At 49.8% G+C, this 12,319-nt stretch overlaps 1 protein-coding gene across 1 annotated transcript in view; it reads left to right on the top strand.

Moving 5' to 3' along the window:
- The first annotated feature begins 2,282 nt into the window (after positions 1 to 2,282).
- TMPRSS5 (transmembrane serine protease 5) overlaps positions 2,283 to 12,319 on the top strand; it is a 21,636-nt gene continuing 11,599 nt past the window's right edge. The window contains exons 1-9 of the mRNA XM_054997979.1: positions 2,283 to 2,513; positions 4,147 to 4,270; positions 4,672 to 4,779; positions 4,959 to 5,105; positions 6,363 to 6,498; positions 7,575 to 7,688; positions 8,623 to 8,666; positions 9,539 to 9,686; positions 11,301 to 11,455. Coding sequence (XP_054853954.1) covers positions 2,283 to 2,513; positions 4,147 to 4,270; positions 4,672 to 4,779; positions 4,959 to 5,105; positions 6,363 to 6,498; positions 7,575 to 7,688; positions 8,623 to 8,666; positions 9,539 to 9,686; positions 11,301 to 11,455 — 1,207 coding nt within the window. The remainder of the gene's footprint in view (positions 2,514 to 4,146; positions 4,271 to 4,671; positions 4,780 to 4,958; positions 5,106 to 6,362; positions 6,499 to 7,574; positions 7,689 to 8,622; positions 8,667 to 9,538; positions 9,687 to 11,300; positions 11,456 to 12,319) is intronic.

The raw sequence follows: 12,319 nt of genomic DNA, 5'->3' as shown, positions 1-12,319 counted from the left end.
CAAAGCAACATTTCTCTGTAATGCTTGTCTGAGTACCAACCAATTTGGGAGACCCAACAGCCCTAAGAGCCTGCTGGGCCAAGCCTGCAACAAGCTCTTGAGTCGTGATTAGATTTTGTCAGGTTGCTTCTGCTGCCTACCTCGCCGCAGGAGGAACCGAGACCGGCTCATAAGTGATTACTCAAGAAGCCGCAGGGTGGCAGGTTCAATAGAAACCTACAACAGAGAAGGATCAAAGCTGCTGAGAAGGATTGTCTTTGATTGACCTGCTTAATTTGGCCTTCGCTTTGATACTTGCAGTTAAGGGTTGCAGCTGCTGCATTTTCCAGGATTTTTCCTGGAAACTAACCGAGAGAAACGTCTCTGTGAATGATGTCCTCATCAACTGCAGCTACAGTGGTGGGCTTTATCGCATTCCAGCAAACTGCTCCAATACGTTGCGTGCGACAGGCCTCTGGTGTAGCCGTGAATTCCAGTAATTCCAGCCATTTGTGTGAAAGGGACCTGACAATGTGTGGAAAGAGAAAATTGTTTCCTGGAGGTGGCTGTTGGTGGCCTGTGAGATGAGCTTTAATGGTTTAGAAGAGCCGCATTTGGCAATATCGAGGGGATGCAATTGACTCTGTCTAGAGCTTTAATGGTTTAGAAGAGCTGCATTTGGCAATACTGAAAGAATGCAATAGACTCTGTCTACTAATTTGGCAACAAAAAAAATAAAAGGAAATCCGAGAAAACAGTTGACTTGTAGCCTCAGAATACCAGCATGACACCCCTATCAAAATTGGTCTTCTTCAAAGAGGGTTGGCTGGACACTGTCCAGTGTAGGAGATACTCTAGACTCATTCATTTCAGGGAGCTAAGAGGAGGTAAATTACATTACTGAGAGAGCAAATAACGCCCCCGCCCCCTTTAGCCAGGAAGTGAGGGGCTTGGCCTCAGGCTAGCTGGATGGAAAACTGCACCCCCCACCTCACCCAAAGTAGGTTCACTACCTTCTGCCTGCTAGATTCGAAGAGAGAGATTCTTTTATTTAACTCTGCCTATGGGTTTTTCAAATTTTTAATTCAAACTAGGGCAATCATTTGACAACCTATTGCATTACATAGCTGTGCTCAGTGCATTTTTCCTAAAAGAAAGAGGTGCCGGTTCTCGTGATGTTCTTCCTCTCAGCTTCTGGGGTAGCCAGATATCCTTTGGGGGGGGATGTCAGCTTCTCCCCCTTGCCCCTGCTTCCTGAGCCCAGTGGCCCTGCCCTAGATAGCCAAATGCCGAATGGTGGCTTTCCTCCACTTAGCGATGCCAGCTCTGGGTTGGGAAATTCCTGGAGATTTGGGAAGAGTGAGGTTTGGGGAGGGGAACAGACGTCAGCAGGGTTTAATGCCATAGAGCCTACTCACCAAAGCAGCCACTTTCTCCAGGGGGACTGATCTTTGTGGTCTGGGGAATCGGTAGTAATTCTGGGGAATCTTCAGGCCCCACCTGCAGGCTAGCAAAAACAAACAGAGAGAGGCACGGAATCAAACCAGCAACTATGCAAATAACCGTGCCCAACTAACGAAAGTAATTATGCAGAATCCTCAAACTCAATTCAAAAGCACTTTTAAATATCATTCAAGAGTGCAGATCACAACAACAGTGTGTTCCATACATACATATGTTAATTTCATTCAAATATTCAATAATTCCTTATATCCATACATATTATTGCACATGCCACTAGGAAAATTCAAAGATGTAACTGCTGACGGGATCACCTGCAGGCTGGCAACCAAACTTCCACTTCTTTTACTTCCAGGATTTCCAAGTATCCTGGCAATCATTCACTATTGTCTTCATTAAAATTGTCTTGCACTTGTGTAAAGCTGGAGCCACCTGGCAAGCGCTAGCGGAAAAGCAACAAGAGAAAGGGGATGTATCTTGAGCTGTTGTTTGGTAACTCCGCTTATTTTTCCAATTGTATCTGAAGAAGGGAGCTCTGAGTCACAAAAACTCATCCTGGAATAAATGGGAGGTTGTTAAGGTGTCCTTGGACGTGTCTTTTGTTTGATAAGCCTGAAGTCTTTCCCCTCACCCCTTAGAACTCTGCATGCAAAATGCCAAAAAAATTACACTGGGGAGCCAGTATGAAAAAGCGAGCATGGTGTAGTGAGGTAAGAGTTCAAATTAGTACCAGACCAGTGAAACATTGGTTCAAATCCCCGCTGCGCCAATCTCTCACTCTCTCATCTCTCTCTCAAGATCACTTACCTCACAGGGCTGTTGTGAGGATCGAATGGAGAACCATGCGTGCTAACCAGAGCTCCTTGGAGGAAGGGCGCCTTGGGGACATTAATGGCAATGATACCCGTATTCACTCCCATCTCAGATTCCTTTGCATGCCCGGCAACCTCCTCACACTAAAGAAAATTATCAAAGAGGACCTTGCTGGGGAGGCCGGGAAGCAACGCGTGTTCTCCTTCCCAAGCAAACGTTCATCCTGCAAACAGACTCCGGACAAATTCCTGGAAGATCAGGTCCCAAGGAAGGGAGATTTGTGGAGGAAATGTTGGTACTTCCACCGACTGCTGCAGCTCCCTGGCACCATCTGCTGGCCTCCTTGGACAGGAACCAGGAAAAAGATCTTGCCGAGAAGCTCCTACTTTTAATGTATGGCATCCCGGGCAACATTTGTGTCAAATGGGATTAAAAAGAGCAGCCGAAAAACACGGTCAGCATTTTCCTCTGCGGAAGATGTGACGTTAGCATTTAGTTTTCTAATTTTTTAAAAATAGTTCATCTTAGGAACTGAAAGCAGATCCCTGTATGGTGGTCCTAAGAAAGCGTTAGAAAAGAGCAAGGGTCCAGTAGCACCTACAAAACCAACAAAATTTGTGGTAGGGTAGGAGCTTTCGCGAGCCACAGATTCTTCTTCTTGATCTAAGAAAGTTGGCTTTGGTCGTTAAAAGACAAGAAATTCAACAGGTGCAGCTCTCCTCCTTAGCATGGAAAGGCAGTGAGCGGGAACGCTTCACCAGTTGGGTTTCTGTCCGTTCTGCAGCCATCAAAGGCACACCACGCCAGACCCAAAGCCAGCTGGTTTCCCAGCCGAGGATCCTGATCATTGTACAAACTTCCACCATAGACCTCGACACCGACAGCCTTTTCACTTAAGAAGTGCCTCTTTTTCTCTGTCAAGCGCTGGGGAGTTTGGCGCACAGACAGAGGGCTCTCTTGGCAGGGATGAGCGCAGCCCTTTTGAGATGGCATTTGGCGTGACCTTTGGCAAGATGGCAGGAACGGAGCAGGGGGTCGTTTCCTTTAACAGGCGTCATTATCACCTGCCCATTAATTCTGGGACTCCAAGGGGGGAGAGGGAGGAGGGAAGAAATCCTCTGGGGCCTCTTTGTGGCCACATCTCAATAACAGCAAATGTCACTCGGTCTTCCTATCTCAACAGACTCCAAGGAAGTTGCCCGGTGGTGTGAGTGGCATCTGGGGGGGGGGGTGTCAGTGAAAGGGATGGGGTTGCTAAGCAACTGCATACCTCCCTTTCAGGCATCCGATCAGCAGGTTGGAGATGAAGGGGTGGGGGACACAAGCAAGTCTCGAAACAAGGGGGTCAGGGTCCTGCAGGCGCTCAGGCGGGGTGGAGGGTGGAGCCAAGCCAGAGGCCTATTTAATGCCAGGTCACCTACGCTGTCCCTTTCAGCCTTCGCTGCTTCCCCAGGACTCTGAGCAGAATCTCCCCCCCTCCCAGCATCCTTCAGCCTGCCAGTATTTCCCATAATGGTGAGAGGTTTGGAAAATTCCCTTGGGGGCTGCCAGGGGTCAGTATGTGGGCCTGCAAGGAACCATGGAATCCCCTCTGTTGACCTCAATGAAGCTGAGGAATGACGCAACAGGGGTGGGGGGCATTGCTGTATCAGGTAGCCCTCTGTCGCTCCAAAATGGGGGCCGTGTGGCATGGCGTGGCGTGGTGTGGTGTGGCAGAGAACATGCTCAACTTGAGGGACAGATGCGGAGTGAGACCTCTGGTCAGACAGGAACTCTGAGTGGCCTTGGGTCAAGCTTTCCCCATCTGTAAAATATATCTTCTACTTCTCAAGCTTCTTTGGTGGGGGAGGGGAGAAGGGAGTTTATTGAGGGGTTGTTGTGTTTTCTCTACAGAATCTTGGATCAGCTTCACAGTTCATTGTGGATTTTCCTGCTCCTATGAATCAGGTTCACAGCCATGAGCTTGGTCCTGTAGGTTCAAAGGACAAAAAGGGGTTACAGGAATCTGTAGGGCCAGGTAAGGAATCCGATGGCTTCTAGGGTGGCCAACATCCAGGTGGGGTCTGGAGTTCTCCTAGAATTACAGCTGATCTCCAGGTGACAGAGATCAGTTCCCCTCGAGAAAAGGACACCTTCTGAGGGAGGGATCTATGGCAGTATACCCCGCTGAGGTCTCTCCCATTCCCAAGCACATTCCCAAAATCTCCAGGAATTTCCTAGGCCAGAGCTGGCAACCCTAAAATCTGGGTTCTGTAAAGGTAGAGGGAAGACATGCAACATTAAAATTTAACCATTCTCCTGTTTGTTTCCCTTACTTCCTCTTCCTTCCTTGTACAAAACTGGACAAGCTCTTTTCGGGATCTGGGCCGCATCCCAGAAGACTAACCCCATCCACCTCCGCTCTCCTTTTGCATCCAGGGCCTTCCAAAACAGCTCGTGCCCACCCCTGCACAGCCCAGAGGCACCTCTTGCTCCTTGGAACCTTGGGGGTGCTGGCTGGAGCCGCTGTTGGGGTCTGGTTTCTAGGTAAGGACACCCACCTGGAAGTTGAACTCATAGGCGCCTGTGGAATATTGATGTCTTAGCATTCACAAACATCTGGATCATGCCAGAGCTCGAGGCAGCCAGAAGAGAACCTTCCCCCGGGGGGGGGGCATCCCCCTTTGGAACACTGTTGGATTATTGCCCCCTCCTTTGTCCCTTAGCAAAGCACCTGCTGAAGCCCCTTCCCCTTCCAGAGACACCCCCACTCCAGGACACACAGGCACTTCTAACACGGTGCAGAGATGTTACCGAAGAAGAGGAAGAAGAGGAGGAAGGAGTCCCCTTTGGCACAGCCGGCAGCCAGAAAGGTTTGGAATCTCCCCATCTTCTCCTCCCCTGAAATGCCTTCCTCTCCTCAGTGGGGGGCCTTGAGCAACACTGTGCCTCCCACCATGTATTCCCAGCCTGGAGGCTGTTTTGGTTGCTTATGCAAATTTAATTAGAGCATCTCATGCTTCCAGGGAAATCCAACTACAGAAGATAGACTACCGGCAGGTTTTTGTTTCACAATTTCTGCTGCTAAATTGAGATTCTTCAACTAAATACATTCAGCTACTGAGGCAGTTGTGAGAAGGGCTTAATAAAAAAAGATGCAGGTAGTTCGCTTACTGGGGGTGCCACTGAAATAGTTAACATGGTCCAAAAAATGCAGCCAGGTTGCATAGGTATACATGGATCTCTCTTTCAATGCACTTGCTTCAATCCAGGGTTTACTAAAAGGCATCAGCTGGGGACTCCGGTATCAATAAGAGCTTCTCCATTCAGCGCCATAATCACATTCCTTCATAGAAATGCATGGTGGTCTCACTTGGTTATATAGATCCAGAGGAGTTAGCTGTGTTAGTCTGTAGTAGCAAAAATAGAAAAGAGTCCAGTAGCACCTTTAAGACTAACCAACTTTACTGTAGCATAAGCTTTCGAGAACCACCGCTCTCTTCATCAGATGCAACCGTCAGCTTGGCGGAATGTTGGACAAGTGAGAGTTGAAAAGTCCATTGGACAGCAGTCGGAGAGCCAAGCTGCAAGACCGGGAGGCCTACATTTCCCATCAAAACTTGAGGGAAGCTGACAAGTGTCCAACCTGTGTCAGGCGTCACTTGTAGCTTGGCTCTCAGTCTGTGAAGGTCAGTCTTGTCTTCTCCGATTGGCAGCAGCTCTCCAGGATCTCACGTGAACTACTGTTGGGTCCGATCCATTTAACTGGAGAGGCAGCAGATTGAACCCGGGACCTTCCGCATGTAAGGCAGATGCTCTGCCACTGAGCCAGGGTTCCTCCCTCCCGAAAGCAACCTTGAGAACACCCCCAAATGGTTCACAGAGAAAGTCCCAAAGGACATTCCTGGCAATTGGCAAGGGCACATGTTTAGTAGGCCAATCTCCTACCAGACAGCCTTGGGCCCTGCGTTTCCCGTGCATTCGAGGAAGTGGGGGACTAGGATAGAACTGCAAAAAACAAACATTCTTGAAGGTTGTCCCAAACGGTTCAGACAGGCTCCTTACAGTCACTGAAGAAAAGCAGGGATAATCAGGTCCCCTAGGTTGAGTTTTTAACCCAATGGTTTCAGTATCTTTCAGAGTCAACAGAGATACCTTCTTATTGGAAGTGCAGACAGGGGGCCAACCCAGCTGGCTTCTGGTATGTCACGACAGTTGGGACGTCGCACTGGGGACGTGGATCTGCCGGCAACTGGGCCATGTGCGGTAAGCCTGCCCTTCCTACCCCATGGCATGCCCAGACGTTGCACCAGCCTTGGTTTTCGCTTAGACCTTAAATTGTGCAAATCAGACTGGCCCACTTGCCCCCCTTCTATAAAAGCTTCCCTGGCTGCTTGTCCACTTTGGGGTGCAACTCAAGGTGCTGCTTGTTACATTTAAAGCCTTGGAGCAGGACTCACGAAGGATCACCTGCTCCATCTCAGCAGCTATGATCGTTTGAAGAGGGCCCAGGAGGTGAAAGGCAATGCCTGGCTGCCGTGCGGAGGCCTTCTCAGTGCTGGCCCCCCATCTCTAGAACTGTCTCCCTACAGAGCAAAGATCCAGGTCGACTTAGTTGGAGGTGCCTGCTGAAAACCTTCCGCCCCCAGGAGTTTCATTGCTTTTTATGGCTGCTGCTCCAATTGACCGGACTGGGTCTTATGGCATCTCCTAGGGTTGCCAGCTCCAAGTTGGGAAATACCTGGAGATCTCAAGGGCGAAACCTGGAGAAACCTGGAGAAAGTGGGGTTTGGGGAGGGAAAGGACCTTGGCATGGCATAATTCCATAGAGTCCACCCCCATTTTCTCCAGGTGAACCGATCTCTGTGGCCTGGAGACCAGTTGTGATTCTGGGAGATCTCCAGCCACGACCTGGAGACTGGCAACCCTAGCATCTCCTGTTACTGCTGTTTTTTATGATCTTCACAGCCTGATTTTTTATCATTAATATACTTTATTGTACTGGGTGTTTTGATCGTACATTGCTTTATCTTGATGCCTTGTGTGTCTTCTAAGTTGTGACTTGTATGGTATAAAAGTTTAAAATGAATGAATGAATACCTACCCCCCCCACACCCCCCAAAAGTGGGTTTGGATGAGAGATTTAAGCAAGAAAAGGCTTCGCAGATGTGTTTGGGGAGGGAGTTCCAGGAACAAGGAGCAGCACAGGAGAACGGGTGGAAGGGCCGGTTGGCATGGGGCGATTGTGTCTGGCTGGCACGGCTCACTCTGCGGGTCACACCAGCCCCTCTGTTTTGCTGAGACGAAGCCACACTCTCAAGCTCTGTCCGTCACTCCCACAGACTCACCCACCACAAAGGGGTGAACCTGACAGACGTGAAAGTGAATAATGCCCGAGCCTTTGCCCAGCTTTCACCCAACTGGAAAGGAAACATTGAAGATGTATTGCAAATCAGGTGGGTGGCCAGTGGAGCAGAGCCTGTTAGATGGAAGGTGGCCTTTCACAGACAGTGGACTTTCCAAAAAAAAAAAAATTACTCCCCCCTTCCTTGCCCGCCTTGGATTTTTCCATGTATCTTAAATGGGCATTTAACAGACAAAAGACCAGAACATAGAATCACAGGGGTGGAAAGTATCTCTAGGGTCATCTATTCCAACCCCCTGCATAATGCAGGAAATTCACAAATACCCCCGACTGCGCTAGAACAGGGGGATTAGAAATCTTATGGAGGACAAGGCCATCAAAGACCCCTCACTATGATGGCTAGATGGAACCTCCACATTGAGAGGCAATGTACCTTTTTATATCAGTGGCTGGGAAGGAGGCGATAACAAAGGGAGTGTCCATGCCCTACTTGTAGGTGGCATGAACAGTAAGACGATTTCTTAAAGTGATTTTCCAGCTTGCCAATGCCTAGGAACAGGGATTTTTTTCAGCTGGAACGCGGTGGAACGGAGTTCCAGCACCATTTGAAAATGGTCACATGGCCAGTGGCCCCGCCCCCTGATCTCCAGACAAAGGGGAGTTTAGATTGCCCTCTGCACTGCTGCATGGAGGGCAATCTATACTCCCCTCTTTCTAGAGATCAGGGGGTAGGGCCACTGGCCATGTGACCATTTTTGCCAAGGGAGATTTAAACTTTAAAAAACTCCCCCCTTGTTCCAGCTGACCCAAAGTGATGTCATTGTGCGGTCCTGGGAGCATGCGTGCGTGCACTTTGCACGTGCGCATGTGGTACCAGGGGCACCACCTCCTGCCAGGAGTTGCCCCATGTGCTGGCAACCCACTGAGTTCCACCACCTCTTTTCCTAGAAAAAAAGCCCTGCCTAGGAAGAAATGTTATTTGTGCTTTACAGTTTAACTGCAGGAGTTTTTTTTCCCCCCTTTAGGAGCAGGTGCCCTTCAGGACGAGTTGTGGCCCTAAAATGTTCTGGTAAGAGCCTTGGTTCAGGAAGCCTGTACTGCACTCAGATGTCCTCTTCTTTGGCTTCTACTGATCCACACAGAGGGATTTTGCTTTATAGGCACACTTGACATCACAGCAGCTGCTAATATCCAGTCCCCCCCCCCCTGAAAAAAACCTTGTCATAACAAAATCTAAGGCAAAGCAAAGTCTATCTGCAAAATCAATTATAGGCAGAGTAGCCGTGGGCATTCTTCTGCCGAATTGCTTCTTTGCAGAAGTGCTCACACTTCATTCTCCATCCTGTAGTTGATTGTTAGCAGCAGTTTTTAGGCAAGGAGTGCTGTGAAGTGGGGAAGGGGAGCGGGAGGGGAAGAGACAATAGAGACATGGGTTGAATGAATGGGCTGGTACGTGAAGGAGAAATGGACCACAGAACCTGCTCCTCTGCTGCTGCTGTCTGGAACAGGCATTTCATGAGTCTTGCTGAAATGCTTTGCTGTAACACAAAGCTAAAAACTTGTACTTTCCAGCAGGAAAGAATTTTGCCAGAATCTAAAACATTTCACTGGATGGGAAGACTCCGAGTAATTCAGTTTTTCATAGGTAGAATCATAGAACATGACGCTAAAGACTTTGACGATAAGTTGGAAGAAACAACCTTGCATTGGATCGACCAGCCCAGAACAAGGGCACTGGGTTCTGAACTGGTGAAAACATAAGTTTCTGGCAGAAAGGAGGGTCCCTTTTGCTTTGGGATCAGAATTGCCCTGATAGGGAACAGGGAAGTTGTTCTTGATGTGGTTATTTTTTAGGGGAAGCTGCGTGATTTGAGAGGCATCTCTCCCTTAGGCCTCCCTAACTCCTAGCAAAGTCTTCTTCTTCTTGTCGTCCCACAACAGAATGTGGCTCCCTCTCCAAGGGACGCAGTGAGGCCCCTTTGGGCCACTGGCCATGGGGAGCCAGCCTCCACCTCAGCACCAGACATGTCTGTGCAGGATCAGTGCTGTCACGTGAATGGATCATTACAGCTGCCCACTGCGTGTACAAGTAAGATGGAGCAAGTCTACACCCAAGCACAGGGGAGAGGGCAGGCGGTTACTTCTGGCTGAGCGAGGAGATCTTTGCTGCCTTTTCTGATGTACAGATACGTTTTAGAGCACGGTGCAGCGGATCCCTTCTAGGGTTGCCAGTTCCTGGCTGGAAAGTTCCTGGAGATTTGGGGGCGAAGCCTGTTGAGAGCAGAGTTTAAAGAGAGGAAGGGAGAGGCGGGACCTCAGCGGGGTACAATGCCTTAGAGTCCAGCCTCCAAAGCAGCCATTGTCTCCAGGGGAAAAGATCTCTGTAGTCTGAGATCAGTTGGAATTCTGGGAGATCTCCAGGACCCACCCAGAGGCTGGCAACCACTGTTAGCAGGGACCACAAAGACTCGAGAGCAGCTGCCATCGGCAGCCTCAGAGTGATGGTCCCATGGTACCTCCCTGGGGGAAAGGCAGGAAGCAGGATTATGGTTTGAATACGCCAGAATGAGGAAAAAGAGATTGGTGAACCGGCCCCAGGGAGGCTACGTCAGGCCTGCTTTATACGTGCAAGTGAATGGGGAGCTGAAATGCTGCAGACATAGAACTGGGCTGCACCATGTAAGACAGCAAGTGGAGAAGCTAGGGTTGCCAACCAAGTAGGGAAATTCCTGGAGGTTTGGGGGCAGAAGATGAGAGAGATGGAGATCAGAGACAGTGGAGGAAATTCAGCAGGGATGTGATGGCGTAAAATCTGCCCTCCAGTGCTGCTGTTTCCTCCTGAGGAATTTCTCTTTGAAATTTCAGGAGAACTCCAGCCCCACCTGAAGTATACAAGCAAGAGAGGCTCCCCTGGTAAAGACCGCTAAAGCCTCAGTGATCTAGGTGTGAAACCACACCTAGGTGTGGTACCCACCTGAAGGACGGCAATCCTATGAGAAATTAATGCCAAAATGTGAGCCCGCCTAAAACTCCCTGCAAACAGAAAATCAGCATAAAGGGCTAGAAATAGAGTTGCCAGCTCCAAGCTGGGGAATTCCAGGAGATTTTGAAGATGGAGCCTGGAGAAGTTGGGGTCTGGGGAGGGGAAGAACCTCAGCTGGGTATAATTCCATAGGGTCTACCCTCCAAAGCAGCCATTTTCTCCGGGGGGAACTGATCAGTTGTAATTCCGGGAGATCTCCAGCTACCACCTGGAGGCTGGCAGCAGCAACCCTCGCTAGAGACTTTCTCCAAGCTGCACCACTTTCCTTCTTTGCTTGAAGTGTTGAATGCTAAAGAGCAGTCAGAACAGGAATACCCCCCCCCACCCGCAGCTTGTTGTGTAGCCCATTCCACACCCTTCTTCTCCTACAGGTATCAGCCAGGCCTTTGCAACTTTGGGTGGCCCTGGAAAGGCCCCTGCAGGGGCAGCCCCCTTTTCTCAGAAGAGGCAAAGCAGACTAGCTGAGCATCTTCTCCCATTTTCTGAACTTCTTGGCTCCTCCATGTCGAGTGGCACAATTGGAGAAGGGCTTTGCTAGCCTTGAGGACTTGGCTAGCCTCCCCCCCCCCCCTCAATGGCTCTAGTGGAATTCATTTGGAAGCCAAGGAGGGACCAACAGAGCTGGAAGGCCGAGCTCTGAGGCTGCTTGTTTGATCCCAGGCAAGCGGTCCAGGGCAGGCTCATAGCCCATGTTGGCATCAAGGAGCAGATGGGCACTGCCGTGGAGAAGGTCCTCCCCCACCCCCGCTATGGTGGCCAGAGTCGGGACTACAACATCGCAATGCTGAAACTGAAGGAGCCCTTGAATTTCTCAGGTGAGCTCCATCTGCTGTGAAGGGCTGAGCACGGCGACTCTGAGCAAGTGGGGAAGGGGTACTGCCCAGACTGTGTTTGCAAAGAAGGGAAGGGGAAGAGAAACCTGGGCAGGGGACTCTAGAGCTAAAGCTACCTGCACAAACCCTCAGGAGCAGAACAGCTGCTTCAAAGACAACCGGCTCAGACAACGGCGCCAAAAGGGAATGCAGAGAGGGTCCTCAGCTCCCAGCAAGAATCGGCACCAGATTTCCCAAATAAGGGACCTTCTGAAACTCTGAACGTGCCAGCTCTGTGAAGGCTTTTCTGAAATCTACTGCCCCCGTACTTCAGAGCATCCCAGGAAATTAGAAGTGCCCATGCAGATATTAACTAATCAAAATCCAGATTGAAAAAAAAAAGTTAAACAGTATGTTCTTTAACATTAGTTGGGTGCAGGGCTTTTTTTCAGCGGGAACGCGGTGGAACGGAGTTCCGGCACCTCTTGAAAGTGGTCACATGGCCGGTGGCCCCGCCCCCTGATCTCCAGACAGAGGGGAGTTGAGATTGCCAATCCCCTCTGTCTGGAGATCAGGGGGCGGGGCCACTGGCCATGTGACCACTTTCGCTGAGGGCAATTTAAACTTTTAAAAACTCTCCCCTTGTTCCAGCTAACCCAAAATAACGTCATTGTGCGGTCCTGAGGTCCTGAGTTCCACCAGAACTCCCAGAAAAAAAGCCCTGGTTGGGTGGGTAGCCATATTGGTCTGCAGTAGAACAGCAAGATTTGAGTCCAATGGCATCTTAGAGAGCAACAAGATTTTCAGAGTGTAAGCTTTTGAGAGTCAGAGCTCCCAGATTTTCTCTGAAAATCTTGGTTTCTAAGG

The sequence above is a fragment of the Eublepharis macularius genome, chromosome 14 (assembly GCF_028583425.1).
Source record: "Eublepharis macularius isolate TG4126 chromosome 14, MPM_Emac_v1.0, whole genome shotgun sequence".
NCBI lineage: Eukaryota > Metazoa > Chordata > Lepidosauria > Squamata > Eublepharidae > Eublepharis > Eublepharis macularius.
Note: the sequence above shows the minus strand (reverse complement) of the source record. Positions and strands in the feature narration are given on the sequence as shown.